Here is a 16,416-nt window from a genome sequence, read left to right on the forward strand (position 1 = left end):
TTAGAATCATATAAAAATTTCAATAACTTCTCAAATTTCATAATATATGACATAAGAAGAGGGAATAACCAATATATTTATAAAAAGAAATGACATATAAAATGAAATGGACAGAGTATTAGTTTTTGAAAATGGAAAAGGACAAAACACATATAAAATTAAAAGACATATAAAAAAAAGTTGGTTTAACTCTCAAACATAAAAAGTAACATATGTTATTAAAAACTTTAATAAAAAGTACTATAATTTACAATAAATAATAACTTAAAATATCTACAAGACAACAAAAAAAAGACTAATTTTTGTACTGCTTGTGTCACATAAATTAGGATTGGGATGATTTTAAAATTTTAATTTTGGTTATACATTATAAAATAGCCGAAAAATTGAATGATATAATTTTTTTAAAAATAACCGAATGAATCGTCCTATCGATAACCCTAATGTTACTTCTACTCTGTTTATTTTTACTTAAATTTAGAAAGATATGTTTCATTTCTACCCTCAATCTTATCGGTACATTTATTTGCTATTTGAAATTGAAATTAAAAAGACAAATGACAAATAAGTTTTTATATTAGCTCACTTATGAGCAAAATATATTATAACAATCTTTACTAATTTTATAACAATACATAAACTATACTCTCTCCGTCCCATATTTGATGGGCACTTCCAACTTTACACGGTGATTAAGAAATCATTAATACATTGGAAGACTTCACCATTTTACCCTTTGTTTATATCAATGCACATTGAAATGAGTTACAAAAAATACACATACAATATAGGAATGGTCATATTAATTGTAGGGTAAAATGGCAAAAGAATTAATTAATTCTATCCTAATTTAATAAGTGCTCAAATAATATGAAAAATTTTTTTTTAGTAAGATTCTCATCTAATATGAGACGGAGAGAGTAACAATATAACTTTATTAATGTTGGGCCCGGGCAGCGCCCGGGCTTTCTTTACTAGTTTAATATGAAATCTTAAATCAAATTATGGTGATTACATTGATGTTCTTGAAATTGTATGATTAAATGATCCAAGAATATTAGGTCACTGGAATATTCTGAAATTCTCAAAACTAAGTTGATTGTGGAGGAATATGGATAGCGGGACAGTCGAGAAAAACAATTTATTTTTTAACTTATCATCTGCAGTACTTGTTATAATTCCAAAAAAAAAAAACAACCACAAATGATATTGCATTATAATGGCCACTCTTTTATACTGTCTACAAGTGGGACACATAGCAAACCTTCTAGCAACAACTACTTTATCATATTCTCCTAATTTATCTAATTGAGCTTTTCAGTTAGTTTCGTAATTTAGATCATAGTATCTTTTAGGAGTATATTGCAAAAGCAGTTCACTGGTCAAAATATCATTGATTAAATTAAAAAGCTATACAAAATTATTCGACCTTTGAAAGATCAAACAATTCCCAATGCTAGCTATTTCTAGACTCTTATGTATATTTTTTAAATTTATTTTATGTGTATTGATATGAATAAAGGATAAAATAGTAAATTTGATTAATTTATTAATAATTTTTTATTCACTATGTAAAATACTAATTGCCCATCACGAAGTATTTTTCAAATACATATTTAATACTCCTATTTATTTTATCTATGTTTGAGTCCTATTTATTTGACAAAAAAAATATTCATAAAAGTATATTTTCAGTTTAAAATTTTATTTATTTATGAATGATTTTAAAATATTATTATGTCTTTTTGTATTTCTTTTAACTCCGTATAAAGTACAAATTTCTGTAGAAAAGAAAGGATTGAGATGACTAGAACAATTTCAACAATAATTTTCATTTTTCAACTTAAAAAGGGATTAACCATTTTGAGATAAGTTAGTTTATTTTTGTACAATAATGGGAATACATAAAGCGGGGCCCGCCAATTGACTCTCAAATAGTTTTGGGCTTCCAATGGGCTGTTATTGGTGGGTTTGTCGGTGGAGTATGATAATGATAGCTTACACAAAGATCAATAATAAAATTTTGGTGGAATGGTAAATATTCATTCATTCTTAATCAAGACGTCTCGAGTTTCAATCCCTGTGGATATAAAGTTGCCTTTGTTAGAAAATATTTTACCCTAATATAAAACTTTTCAATGCAAATTCAAATTTAATTGAACTCTAATATTGATACGGAACACGATGGAAAACACAAAAAAAAAAAGATAGCTCCCATAAAGATCTCTCTTTGATAGGCTTAAAAGTCAAGACTCATCACATAACCAAGTAACCAATCAACCACCACCAATTCTCAATCTCTCAAATCTCTATTTTTATTTATAGAGAACTTTTCTAAGTTGGGTTAAAAAGTTGTAAATTTTGAAGTGTTTGAATTAGAATTGTTGAAGGAAATGGAAGCACAGTTTATTGAAAGATACCATAGTCATCAGCCTAGTGAACATCAGTGTTCTTCATCTCTTGTTAAACACATCAAAGCACCAGTTGATATTGTAAAGATCATATCTTTTTTAGAATTATTCTCTTGATTTCTTGATTTGGGAATATTTTTATTTTGTGGGGTTGGGGATTCTTGAGGATTTCTCTTATTTATTTCTAGTTATAGGACATTGGGTTTGTATAAGATGATATATTTTTGTTCTATCTTTTCCTTTTTTGTTGGGATACTAATCTTTTGGTTCCTTGTGTGTTTATTTGTGGAAGGTAATGTTTGTTTGGCAAGTCTTCTTTAAAATGTTTTTTTTAAGAAATTCTTAGCTAACTATTGGTGACTATGAAATTTGATCAGATTTTTGAAGTCTCGTAATTTCATATTCAAATATTTTTCAAGTTCCCAAATCTGGATAGGATTTTTGGGACTTCCAATCAGAGAAATCTATGGACAAACGGTAGCTTATCGAAAATCTTTCTTGGTTGAGGCAATTATTCTGTAAAAAACAACTGAAGAAACAGTTACAATACAAGTTTTTGATGTGGATAGATATCCTTCCTCAATTTACCGTAAGATAGCCTTTTAAAATATTTGGGGGATTCCAAGATTGTAGGGATGCATGATATTATTGAATTTTATGATCATTTTGTTAGTTTTTTTTTTCTTGTTAATTTGGTATTTGCTGTTTTTTTTTTGTTTATTTTGCATTTGAGTTCTAACATCTGATTGTTGATCTTGTTGTAGGTTTGGTCACTAGTGAGGAGATTTGATCAGCCTCAGAAGTATAAGCCATTTATTAGCAGGTGTACTGTGAAGGGTGATCTTACAATTGGTAGTGTTAGAGAGGTGAATGTCAAGTCTGGTCTTCCAGCCACCACTAGCACTGAAAGATTGGAACTTCTTGATGATGAGGAGCACATCCTTGGCATCAGAATCGTTGGTGGTGATCACAGGCTAAAGGTATGAGTTTCTTCTAGAAGCATAATGCCTTATATATGATGAAGGTGAAGATTAGAAGTATCCTACAGTAAAACAGTGTCCTGATGTCTATATAAGAGCATGTATATGGATTAAGAAGGTTTAGTTTGAGGGGTGGCTCTTTAAGTAGGGGGGAAAAGAGTGTTGTTTATACCACTTCGGACTTTCACTTGTTTTATAAACATTAACATGATCTTTAAACACCATGTTAGGGGTAAGGTCTACAATCTACGTACATACTACCCTCTCCAGGCCCACTTGTGAGATTACACGGGATATGTTACGTTGTTGTTATTGACTTATTGTTGTAGTAACTTGTTACATGATCATAAAATTTGTTCATATCAATGTTAAGTTAGAAAGTTAAGATATCAAATGAATTGGTATTAGATGTTTTATCTTCTATGATATCTATTCTAGGTTCTGATGATTACTCTTGAGTCTTGAGCGATTTTAACAATTACTGCTTTTAGACAAGTATGCTGATAAAGGATTATACACACATCTACCAATCAATTGATGGAGTAATTAAGCTAATTTCTGTGCTTGTGTTTGGCTGTAGTGCCAAGGTTCTGTAGTGTTTGGTAACTTGCATTCACTTTTGCTTATTTTAAGCTTGTTACATTTGCAAAATCTTCAGGAGTCTTTTCTTAACTAAGCCACTTCCTATATCTGTCTTTATACTAAAGCATCTAGCATGTCTAACCTGGTGTTATACTTTATCTACTTTTTGCAGAACTATTCTTCGGTTATTACAGTTCATCCGAAGACACTTGATGGTAGACCGGGGACATTGGTGAATGAGTCATTTGTAGTGGATGTGCCTGAAGGGAACACTAAAGAGGAGACTTGCTACTTTGTGAGGGCCTTAATTAATTGCAATCTGAAATCACTAGCTGATGTATCTGAGAGAATGGCTATATGCAGGGAGGTGTTCTACCCGTCAGTGTGAACTGGTCTTCTAGTAACCAGATCGAGACATGAAATCTTTGGGGCTATGCATAGATTTGCAAGAAGCTAGGCTTCAGCCTCTTTGAAATTTGCTTCTGCTTGTAATCTGTCTAGACTTTTATGCATCAACAGGGCGTTGTATGGTGTATCCTGTTATCATGCAAGTTTTATTTATGGAGGTTTTGTCTTCTTTTACTATCTTGCGGTTCTCATGATGGTGTTTGAGGGTCTTTTCATATTCTGTAAATACTTCTGTAGGGTAGTGCTGATCAGCGACTTGTTTTGAGCTGGTAGATGCAACTTTTAGCTTGCGAAAATTATGGGCGGAATATTTGCAGCTTGTTTCCAGAGCTTTGTATATATAAAAGTTGTAGAACTCTTGTCTGGACTAAGAGTAAAGAAGAGTGATTTTCCTTTATTATTATCTCATGTTTGCTTTTGAGTCTCGCTGTTATACCGTACTTGTGTTAGAAACTAAGAATATGGTTCAACCAGGTTTCATCTCCAAATTTTGTGCTGATATTGAGACTGCTCAACCTCAGAATGTAATTCGCGTGTAGGTAGTGCTGTCTGTTGTCTGGTCAACTCTTATCTTTTCACTGAATTTGCTTCACGTGAGTCTTTCATGCTCGTTAAATCGAGAAAAAAGATACATGTATCTGAATCAGATAATTACACTCGCATATCAAGTATACAAGGCATAACCAGAGTCCATGTCACATATTTATATCGTCTGAGATTGTGTGAAGTTAGGAACTACATATCATTTGAATTTGATAGTCACTACTTTCCACTCTACTGCCAACTTATGTCCAATCTCAGAAAGGGGTGTCTTCACGCAATTGAGTTAAGGATTTAAGCTGAGTTTTGACTATGATTGGATTAATTAGGTGTTGACGTGTTGAGGATGATAAAACTTTATGAAATGTTGTTGGGAGTGAAACATTAGGGAGGACTTTTCTGCCCTTTCTTACGGGGAATAGCAATAGAGGAAATTTGGAACACTTCATTAAAAAAGAGTGGTTATCAGTCATTTTTTCATCTCTTATCTTGTTTCTATGATCCTATCTATAGCACACAGTTGTCAAATTTGCATAGGCTGTCTTCCTTTTCATTAGTAAATTATGGATAATTTGATACTGGTGTATGAAAAAGGTAACAGTATCTTCATCAGCAAGAAGATAGTTGGTGACTATTGTGTTCTGACTTAAATGGAGCACACATGGAGAGCAAGGATTCAAATGGGCATATGGATAATTTTTTTGATAACTCGTGGAATTAGAACACGAGATCTCATAGTTCTCAATCCACTTCATGACCACAAGGCTACACACTCACAACCTTGGGTGCAAAGCTCCAATAATCATTGGCTCCTATATTAGATGGAATGGGGACTAGAAATGAAGCTTAAGGTTTATAGGTGGCTCAAATGCAAAAGGTCAAACAGTCGATTTTCAATAGGTAATTGGGATTGCCACAAGACATTCTCTATTAGCGAAGGTGTGCTACCTGCATTAGTATTTTAACATGAGTTGTTGATGATTAATATCATAAGTTGAAAATATCATACTTGAAGAAGATAAATGATTGACCAAAGGGTGGCTGTAACTGTTATCATCTATGTTTATCACACTTCCCTATGCCAAAAAGATATGCTAGTAAGTAAGAAAGAAATAATCTGTGAATGAAGAAAATCAAACCAATATCATTTTGATTGAAGGTGCAAGGCTTCCAAGAAAGTGAATCATCCCAATTTCTTTCTTGAAGAGGAATCAAGGGAATCGTTCTGGGTTCATAACGATGAATGGCTAATACACAGTTCCACTGTTAAATAGACCGCGTTATGAGTACATTAATTTCCCCCTTCTCCTTTGAGATCTCTTAGTAGTGCTATGGTTAAGTAACCTGTCTTCTTACCCTTTCTATTGTTAACACTTTTCAATAGAGTTACAACTATGAGATATTGTTCCTCTTCTTTTGTGCCAGATAGCTACAGGCTGCAACTTTTCGATTGACCTTTAGAGATAAATTGAAGAACAATTAGTAATTGATGAACTAGTTTCAAAGAGTTCCATACAAAAATGATAGCTATTTTTTTATACAAGTCTTTCCAGGAAAATGCAAATATAGAAAAGGAAAGAAACAATAATATGAACATAAAGAAAAATTCAGAAAGAGTTCCTCTCTTCTTTAACTCTCCCCTCTTCCCTCTCTTCCTTGGAACCAATCGTGGTGTGAAGAAAATAAATCCGGAAAGTCAGTTCTCATAAACAGACTGAACGCTTTGCACATATTTGCCTCTAAACAGTTTTGATGTTTGCTAGGAAGCAAGGGTTGTCATGAAACTGGTATTGTTAGATAGTCTAGAGACTTACTGATCTATTAATAAATTAGATGCTACAAGTATTGCTAGTAAATGAGGGCAGAACAAAATATGGATAAATAACATGGGAGTCATCATACTATAACGATTATGTACTCACTCTAAATAGAACTACTGAATCGTTTCTTTTTGCAATAGAGTGATCAAGCTCTCCGGCTAGGAGATATAATAACACTTAAACTGATTACAAGTATCACTGTATTCACGACATTTGTCCAATACCTATGAAGTTCATATTAACAAAAAAGAATTACATTTACAAAAATGGTGCAACACAGCATTTGTTTTCTGTTATAGGAGAATAAGATGTTCTGCATACCTCTACCAGAAGTCACAGCAAGAACACTTACCATCCCTAAAATGGTGAAAGCGGACACCATCTTTTAGGAAAATCTCTCGCCTTCTCAGCAACGACATATATTTTGCAACTGTATGACAGTCTGAACATATTCTTGTGTTGTTGATCACTCTAATAGGTGCAGGACTTGTGGTCCTGATCAATCCATATGTAATTGCCAGTTTCTCTGTGTGACCAAGCAGTGCCTTTTCTTTCTCTACTTCAGAAATGTTCTGAACAACACATTTAGTATCAGGTTTATATCCCAACTTTTTCATCTCAGAAATTAACTTGTACAACTCAAAGAATATCTCTCCTTCTTCTGGGTGAGTTTTTCCTGCTGTAGAGAAGATGTGAATCCTCTGATCGACTTTTAGCCAACTCCATACTGGTCCGATTTTCACTCCCATAGCCTCCATCTTGTCTCTGATACGGTCAACATCCTTCCATCTGTTTGAAAGTGCGTAGAGGTTCATCATTAAGGCATAGTTAGCTGCATTATATGGTTCTAACTTGAAAAGGTGTTCAGCTGCAATCTCTCCAAGCTCAACATTTCCATGTATCCGGCATGATGTAAGAAGAGCACCCCAAACAGCTGCATTTGGCTCCATTGGCATTGACTGAATAAAATCCGATGCTTCATCAAGGTAACCGACTCTTCCCAGAAGATCAACCATGCATGAATAATGCTCAATTGTGGGGATAACTCCAAAATCTGTCTTCATATGATCAAAGTATTTCCAACCTTTATCAAGCAAACCAGAATGTTTACAACTAGATAGAAGAGCTATAAATGTTATGGCATCTGGTTGGATGTTTGCTTCTCTCATCCTATCAAAGAGTGAAATTGCCTCTGTACCTAAGCCGTATATGGCAAATCCGGTTATCATGGAATTCCAGGAAGCTAAAGTTTTGTCCTCAAGGTTTTGGAAAACCTTCTGGGCATTTTCTAAGTTCCCACACTTACTGTACATGTCTATGAGAGCCGTAGATACGTACACATCATCTATAAAATCGTTTCGTATACACAGGCAATGTATCTCTTTCCCAATGTGTAACAAAGAGAGACCTGCACATGCTTGAAGTAAGCTTGCAACAGTAACTGAGTTGACTTTGATACCTTCATCCTGCATCTGCGTTAAAAACTCAAATGCTTCTCTGAAGTATCCTTGCTGTGAACAACCCGATACTAAAGAGGTCCATGAAATGACGTTAGGAGACATGCCAGAACTCTTGATCCTTCTAATCATACCCAAAGCTTCCTTGATACAGTTAGACGTTGAATAACCAGAAACCATGCTATTGTATGTCACTATATCTGGTTTAATCCCTTCTTCCTTCATCTGATCCAAAAGATCACCAGCTTTTTCAAAATGTCCTTTGCAGGAATAACCCGAAATTAATGAATTCCAAGCACAAACGTTTCTGTTTGTCATACAATCAAAAACAGCTTGAGCAGATTGCAAATCATCATTCTTCACATACATGTCTACTAGTGAAGTTGCAATATGCAGGTCATAGTCAAGTCCATTTCTTAAAACATGGCAATGAATCTCCTTCCCAATTCTCAAATATCCTAATTCACTCACTGCTTGAAGAGCACTAGTTATAGAGTTGCGATTTGGCTGATAACCAGCACTCTGCATTCTCCTCACAATTGCCAAAACTTCTCGATAAGATCCATGTAGAAAATGACCAGATAAAAGGCTGTTCCAGGTTATTATGTCCGGTTTTATGTTGCAAGTTTTCATTTCATGAAATAGCTCCCACGCATCATCAAGGTAACCAAGTGCAGTATACCCCGATATAATACTGTTCCAACAAGGCAGATTACGATTGTCTGTTGAATCAAAAACTACTCTAGCAAGTTTGATATTGTCATTTTTCACATACATGTTGATCAGTGCAGTACGTATGAGTATATTCGAATCTAAGGCATATCGGATAACATACCCGTGAATCTGTTTTCCTTCATCAAGAGCTCCCAATTTCCCACAGGCTTGCAAAACTTTGGAAATGGTTAAACTATTGGCCTTAACAAGTAACGCCTGCATATCGCGAAACATTTGTAGACCTTCTGCCCATTTTTCATTCCTCAAATTAACCAGAATGGCTTCATTCCACAATAAAGAGTCATGCATTGATGTTTCTTTAAAGACCTTATTAGCACTCTCAGTCCCACAGCACCTCCCATAAAAATTCATCAGTGCACATTTTGTATAGACATCTAAATAAAAACCCCTCTTGATCAGACAAGCATGGACTTCCAATCCTAACCACATATCTCTTAACTTTGAGCAGATTTTCAAAACAAAAGCTAGAATTTCAGTGTTAAAGTTCACTCCTTTACTATGCAATTCACTGAAAACTTCAAGAATTTCACATGGGGTTCCTCCAAAATATGTATATTCTTCAAGGAAAGAATTCCAATACAAATAATTCTCTGCAAACCCCACAAAGAATAACACTGCAGCTGATTGAAAATCACCAAATTCCAAGTAACCTGAGATAAAATACTGCATATTTTTCTTTGAATCCCATTCATTAGACAGTTTTATCATCTTGGCATGCATAGCTCTGACTGAATTTAGAGAGTTGAACTTTTTATCATAATCAAATTGCAATGAAGAAAGTGATTCAAGAGAGGTTGAGAGTGAAGATTCAGAAAGTGTTTCTGCTGCATTTACAAGGCCAAAATTTGTTGAATAGCATCTTGGTTGCTTTTGGTTGAGTGGAGAAATGAAGTGGTACAATGGAGTAGCCACAGCCTCCATGGTGAATTTTGAGCTTGAAGAAAATTATGGCATCTAAGGTTAGTTGATTATGGAAAAAAGACAGTTTAAGGAATAGGATTTGGAGGGCTCTAACAAAAGCTACTAGAAGGAAAAAAAACAGAAAGGGAAATAAATTCTTATGATTGAAAATCAAGAATCTACTTTAATGGATAAGGTTATCTAGTGTGTACTTTTTAGATAATTGAAAATGAAAAATATAAAGTGGACCCTCCATACCCTAAATCTTTTTATTTATCTTTTGTTTCCTGGAGAATCTTCAAAAGGAAATAACAAAAGCAAAAATAAAGATTGGGCAAAATCAAATGAAAGTTTTATTTCGGATGAGGTGCATCAACAACAATAAGATACTCATTGAAATTCCACTGGAGTCTGGTTAGAGTTGAGTGTACGCAGACCTCTCCGAAGTAGAGAAAAGACATATAGATGAGGTGCATGATTTATTTATTTATTCCTCTAGAAAATCATTAGCCAACTACATCTCAATTCCAAATCTAGTTGTTTAATTATTTGAATTTTCTGTATGTGTTCGATTCTATTGGAGCCAATTTGTCTTCCAAAACCAAATCATTATGGAATGCCTCCTCATTATGAAACACATTACAATTCTGTGGAGATGTTGAATAGCTACCACCAGAGAGAAGAGATCAACATACACCAAGAAAGAAGGAATACGACCAGCCACTTCTGACTCTAAAAGGCAGATTCAGGATTTTAAGTCAGCGGATCACTTGCAAAGGCAGTTAGTGCAGACAAAATTACATCTGCTCCTGCTTGACTCAGTTAAGCCTTAAAACATAAAAAATTCAGGGTTAAAACTAGATCCTCATTCCTCTCTCTCTTGATCGTGATCGTAGAGCACTTTTCCACCAGCGTTGATCCACCTTAACTGCATAGGAATCAGAAGGCAAAAGAAAAGAGGTGAATCTCAGTCAAATATTACTGTAACTAATAGATATTTAGTAAATTTCTTAATACATATATAAGGCTATTAGGTTCACGTGAGCCCTGAAGAAAGAACAATTTCTTTGTTGAGTCATAATTCTGCAATTATATATATCATGGCAGAATTTATTCACTCTCACTCTCAAGACCTCTAGCATTAGCACAAAAGGCATTTTAAGCCAGAAGCCTTTGAGGAAGAGTGAAAAAAGACTGTCCTGTGAACTGTGAAGAGCAACATAAGTTGTTAAACAAGACACTTGTTATTGGCTCTCCCTGCTAGAGCTTCTTTCCCAACATATAAGCATGCAGGAGAGAAGCCCTTGAGGGAGAGGCAGCAATAAGGGCCCTGAAGAATCTTTAATTAAATGTGTTTTGATTGACAAATTGAGTGATTTAGAGCAGCCTATTTATAGGCAAAAATAAATACTCTTGTTACAGAATAGAAAAAGGGAATTTAGTGGGACCTTGATATCTTGGCTCTTGATATATATGAGTGGCAAAACCAGATTCTTTTGATTCATAACAGAGACTCATTATAATCTTTGTGTCCATCTGAAGACACAAGTCAACCCCTCGTGATTAAAGAATAAAAGCATCTCATTATCTTCTCTATTTGACCTATTGCCATACGAATATTTCTTGCTGTCTTCTTTATCTCAATAATTCTCATTTCAAAACACAATATTCCAATAGTTGTACAATTATGGATAAACCTCAACATCTCCATAACACTACAAGAGCCAGTGAGCATACCTGCTAGAAGTATCATTTCCCCTATATGCAGAAAAACAAATTCCCAGCCTTGTTACATCAATTTAGGATGCGTGTAAATATTAATTGTCACTACCAGAAGGGTGTGGTGGGCTGGACGGAATCCTTCTACCTTTAATTAGAAGTTTTGAGTTTTAGCTCTGGCAAAGGGGAGCGTTTCCCCTTTAATGAGTTAGGATTATGTGTGTGTGTTTTTCATAAGTTTTACTGTAGCATATCCAAAAAACACCCACTCAAAACATATCCTTTCAAGTGCATAAAGGGAAATGAAGAATCTATGGAATATAGATTTCCAGTTAACTTTAACCAGCAATTACGCCGCGTCCCCTGAATTGGCCTATAGCTGAAAGTAACTGATCTAATTTTTAAATCAACAGATAGTGCAGAAGGTGGCACGGACTTTAAGAAAATTGGATCATAAAGATTCTTTTATACACAAAGTTGAACATTATATGCAAATATTGTTCGTTTCTATAGGAAAATACATAGTAGTGTTTACACCAATCCAATGAATGTAAAATATAACTCTCGCATATACACTTTTTAATACTTAATCATGATTAAGTGATATGAATTTTCACTTTGATTTATTATTCTTAAAGTTAATTATTTAGTTAAATGTAAACACCTGATGCAAGTAAGTAATTATCCATAGCTCGACGTGGATCACCTTATCTACATGAATCTTTCTTTGTTAAATAATTGTACGATAATCACTGTTAAAGATCAAGTAAATCACTAAATTAATGATCTTTGTTTGGAACCAAAAAAACAAAGTATGAGGTCCCCATATTAATTCCCACAAACAACTACGTTGCTAGGTTTTATGTTGAAAAATGGACACATGTTAAGTGTGATAATAAAGAATGATCCAATCGAAGATATGGTTTTGCTTTTTTGATCAGAGTAATATAATAGTAACAGATGCTAAATATTCATGACAATACAGTGGTTGTAACAGTTTTGGATACTGTGGTGAAGTTGCTCAAGAATACAACAACATACCCAGTGAAATCAGGTTTGGGAGGATAGAATGTACGCAGAGCTTACTAATACCTCATGAAGGTAGAGAGACTGTTTCCGAAAGACCCTCGGCTCATGTGCAACAAATTTCGGTATAAAGAAGGAGACAATGAAGAGAATACAACAAATAACAAGAAAACATTACAAAAGTCTACCAGAAGAGGAGCCAAAACAACAATAAAATCATGTGAAGTTGCTCAAGAATAATGGACTAGAAACATTGGCAGTGAGTCACAAATATCACCAGTAAGTTCCATAATTTGATTAGAAATATAAAAAAGAAAACATTGTTAAGAAGAGTATAGAGAAAACCTTGCAACATTGACTTTATACATAATTATTATAATTGATAATTCTAGAATCCATATCTTTGATATTGTCTGGAGTAGAATCCCCTAATGACTGTACAAGTGGCAGATATTGCTTGGGCCTTGGGTAGACTTGGAGATGGTGATCAAGGGAAGAAGACATTTTATTCCACAGCTATTTGCTCACAAGAACAAACACAACATTACTTCAAAGAGATGGCAAAAGAATATATGCCATCATTACTTTTTTCGATTGTATAATCAGAAAATCTATCATAGTTAATGTGCAGGCCCTCCACCCTTCCTCCCTTAAATATCAGACATGGTTGATGAAACAGGTAGTTGCTACCAGGGCCTCGACCCTTCCTCACTAAATACTAGACTTGGTTCACAAAAGGACTCGAACTTGTAATGTGTGCCTACCAGACAACCTGCCATGTATTATCTTTGTCATTTTACCAATGCCCTAAAGCAAATAGGCCATCAATTCGTAAAATGGACAGCTGAGCTAAGCAAGGTTTTTAAAGACTAGCTAAATGCTTATATGTTTTGAATTACAACACAAAAGATCACAGTCAATAATCCATGAACACCATGTTGTATTATGTAAAGCTACACTTTACAATCAGGCAAACAATCTAACATATGAAGCTTTTGTGTCTCAATTAGTACAGAACTAAGAATTCACATGCCACTTCCAGCAGAAGCTTATATGAGCTGTGTAATGTAAAAGATATTTAACTTACGACAACATCGAACCATAAATCTGATGCAAAGATGCTAAGCCAAGGCCTGTTAAGAGAAAAGAATGTGTAGCCAGGGTGTCAAAAGAATGGAAGAACCTTTTACCCTGGGGACTTCAAACCTTGTGAGCGTGTAATAGGCTAATGCATGAAATAATCTCAAGCACAAACTTATATTTATCACCAGCGTTCACGAGGCCGGCCATCTGGAAACACAGGGTCCAGAACCTTGTTTTCCTTCTTCATTGCACCATTAACTTGTGTAGTCAGTTTGCCCTCTTCAAGGTTAACGGTACCTTCATCATCACTGAAGTCTGGAGGTATATCATCACCATCATCACTCCAGTCATCATCAGAATCTTCATCATCTTCATCTAATCCATCACTCCCTAAGTTATCAATGTTGGACCAATCTTCACCTTCCTCAGCATCAGTTCCATATTTGGACTCAGTTTTTTCTGTTTCATCAGAATCAGTTTGTGGAGTGATTCTCCGGGATCTTGAAATGGAAACGAGGGAGCGAAGCTTTTCCTTGATGAGCAATAACCTGTTCTTTTCTATCAAGTGTGAATCCTGATAAGCTTCACGGAGAAAAACTGAGTCTCGCTCCCCCTTCAAAGAGACATAGAACATATCAGGATGCCTTATCAGCATTCCTCTTAGCTGTTGTGAGAATCTAAATTCTTCCCTAAAATGAGTAAGGTGATCAACAAGAGTCCTTTTCTCAACTGTGAGGCTCAGAAGTTCATGAACCACAGCACATGCGTGTTTTTCTTTGTCCGGAGTACCAGGCCTTATTTCAGAAAAATCCTCATAAGGAGAAATGTAAGGCATATCTCTAAACTGACTAATCTTTCTCATCTCACCTTTTGAAAGTTTAAGACCCTTAGGCAACTTCACCCTATTGAACCTTGGTGGTCTATCGATGATCAAATCCTTCTCTTCCAACTCTCTTTGCCTATTTTCCTCTTCTGCAATCTGCGCAGCAGAGACAGCAAGCTCAGGGTCCCAGTGAGTTAACTCCAGAGCCGGCCCTCGTCCAGTTGGAACTACCTTGAAATATTGTGGATATCGCCTGCAGATTGTATCCTGAAATTCCAACGGAAGCCCTAAGTCAGTCTTCAGATGGGCAATCTTCTCCAACAGAATCCGTTTGTCCAAAGACATCATCAATAGTTTCCTCAACTTGATAACCAACAAATCCTCCATTTCATTCCTAATCTTCATTTCTTCCAAGTAAAGCCTCTCCGCCTCAGGTGTCATTTTGAACTTAAGTGAGTAAGCCCCTTCTTCTGCAATCTCAAACACTCCAGGAAATTTCTTCAATAAACCGATAAATCTCCTTTTCTTCTCCAGACCCAATGCTCTTCTATACCTACCCAATTCACGAAGCGACATAATTCTATCAGGCTGACTCACTAGAATCTTTCTAATCTTCATAACCAATTTCAGCTTCTTATCCCTTTGAATCACATTATCAAAAGGAAGCTCTTTCCTTCTCTTCACAGTACCAGCTGCTCTAATAGAAAAATTGGGCACCTTCCTCAAATTACCTGAAGATTCATTCTTTTCTCTAAAAGATAGACTTTTGCCCCAAAATGGAGTCTTTTCTACCTGGGGTTTCCTTAAATTACATAAAGATTCATTCTTCACTCCAAAAGATAAACTTTTGCCCAAAATTTGAGTCTTTCCAAAATGCTCTGCTGATATAGCCAGATGGGTCACTGGACAAATTCTAGTTTTCTGAATAAAAGATGATTTTTGGGAAACTGAAAAGGGAAAAGCTCCATTTGGAGCAAAGGGTCTTGTTGTCGAGGAAAGAAGAAATTTGGGTTCCATGAGGAGTCCCAATTCTTGATAGAATTAGCAAAGGAACAGATTATAAAACATGAAAACAAGAAGGTTTTACGCAGAATTTAGAAAGCAAAGCTTGCAATTAGTATGTTTTACAACGCAGTATGAGAGAAAGAAAGAAGAAGGCGACACACTAACCTTCGTGGTTCGAGCAGAGTAATGAATGCTCGAGATGTTGATATGGTTAGGGTTTATCAGAAATACCAAAACCCCGAGAAGAAGATAATATCTGCATCTATCTTCTACGTGGACTTCGGGTGATGCCACTTAACTACTCCATTTCATATTAATTGTTATCTTACTAAATTAAGAAAATATTAATTACTTATAATTTTTTTTACTTTGTATTAATTCTTTTTTAAAGTGTTTGTATTTGTTTGTAAAACTCTCAAGGGAATTTTTAAAAAGTGAATTAGTAAAATTATTTATGATTTTTTAATAGTTGTATAAAAAAAGAAGCTATCAACTAATATAGAACGAAGGAAGTAATATTAATAAAAAATTTATGATCGAAAATACATTTAAGCTATCCAATTTTTATGACATTCGTATCGTAACTGTGTAAAAAATTCGTGGAGTATCCTATTTTGGTCCTTCAAATTACCTAATATCCCTTACATATATTTCTTTTACACAAGGCATTTCTAATATGTGTGTAAGTGTATTAGTTATATATATCTGAGCATAAATATGTGTGGAAAAAAAATTAAAGAGTGTAAATGAGATTGGTAGATTTATCTTTATTTTGATAAATAAATGATTGATGTTTGTTTTTTTTATGATATATGAAATTTATATTTTAAATTTGAGCTTATTAAAGTAGATTTGGGCATTCAAAGTTGAAAAAAAATAATTATTATTTTGTTGGCAAAAAATTTCAAGTGCACACACCTAACATTT

General features: G+C 34.6%; 3 protein-coding genes across 3 annotated transcripts; 1 reads left to right on the forward strand and 2 right to left on the reverse strand.

Moving 5' to 3' along the window:
• Positions 1-2,241: 2,241 nt before the first annotated feature.
• Positions 2,242-4,784, forward strand: LOC125850718 (abscisic acid receptor PYL8-like). The gene is made up of 3 exons (XM_049530572.1): positions 2,242-2,492; positions 3,176-3,391; positions 4,146-4,784. The coding sequence occupies exons 1-3, from the start codon at positions 2,394-2,396 to the stop codon at positions 4,359-4,361; spliced, it is 531 nt and encodes a 176-aa protein (XP_049386529.1). The 5' UTR covers positions 2,242-2,393; the 3' UTR covers positions 4,362-4,784.
• A 2,068-nt stretch (positions 4,785-6,852) lies between these two features.
• On the reverse strand, positions 6,853-9,966 carry LOC125850319 (pentatricopeptide repeat-containing protein At4g01030, mitochondrial). The gene has a single exon (XM_049530170.1). The coding sequence runs from the start codon at positions 9,852-9,854 to the stop codon at positions 7,065-7,067; it is 2,790 nt and encodes a 929-aa protein (XP_049386127.1). The 5' UTR covers positions 9,855-9,966; the 3' UTR covers positions 6,853-7,064.
• Positions 9,967-13,498: 3,532 nt separating this feature from the next.
• Positions 13,499-15,757, reverse strand: LOC125850416 (protein WHAT'S THIS FACTOR 1 homolog, chloroplastic). Its single transcript, XM_049530275.1, has one exon. It carries the CDS (start codon positions 15,499-15,501, stop codon positions 13,843-13,845), a length of 1,659 nt encoding a protein of 552 aa, XP_049386232.1. The 5' UTR covers positions 15,502-15,757; the 3' UTR covers positions 13,499-13,842.
• Between the last annotated feature and the right edge of the window lie 659 nt (positions 15,758-16,416).

Source organism: Solanum stenotomum, chromosome 1 (assembly GCF_019186545.1).
Source record: "Solanum stenotomum isolate F172 chromosome 1, ASM1918654v1, whole genome shotgun sequence".
In the NCBI taxonomy this organism is placed as follows: domain Eukaryota; kingdom Viridiplantae; phylum Streptophyta; class Magnoliopsida; order Solanales; family Solanaceae; genus Solanum; species Solanum stenotomum.

Excerpts from the sequence above, each read along its gene's own strand:
- LOC125850718 (XM_049530572.1), top strand. The coding sequence starts at position 2,394 with ATGGAAGCACAGTTTATTGAAAGATACCATAGTCATCAGCCTAGTGAA. Across the intron at positions 2,493-3,175 it reads TCAAAGCACCAGTTGATATT|GTTTGGTCACTAGTGAGGAG; the intron begins GTAAAGATCATA and ends ATCTTGTTGTAG. Across the intron at positions 3,392-4,145 it reads GTGGTGATCACAGGCTAAAG|AACTATTCTTCGGTTATTAC; the intron begins GTATGAGTTTCT and ends TACTTTTTGCAG.
- LOC125850416 (XM_049530275.1), bottom strand. The coding sequence starts at position 15,501 with ATGGAACCCAAATTTCTTCTTTCCTCGACAACAAGACCCTTTGCTCCA.
- LOC125850319 (XM_049530170.1), bottom strand. The coding sequence starts at position 9,854 with ATGGAGGCTGTGGCTACTCCATTGTACCACTTCATTTCTCCACTCAAC.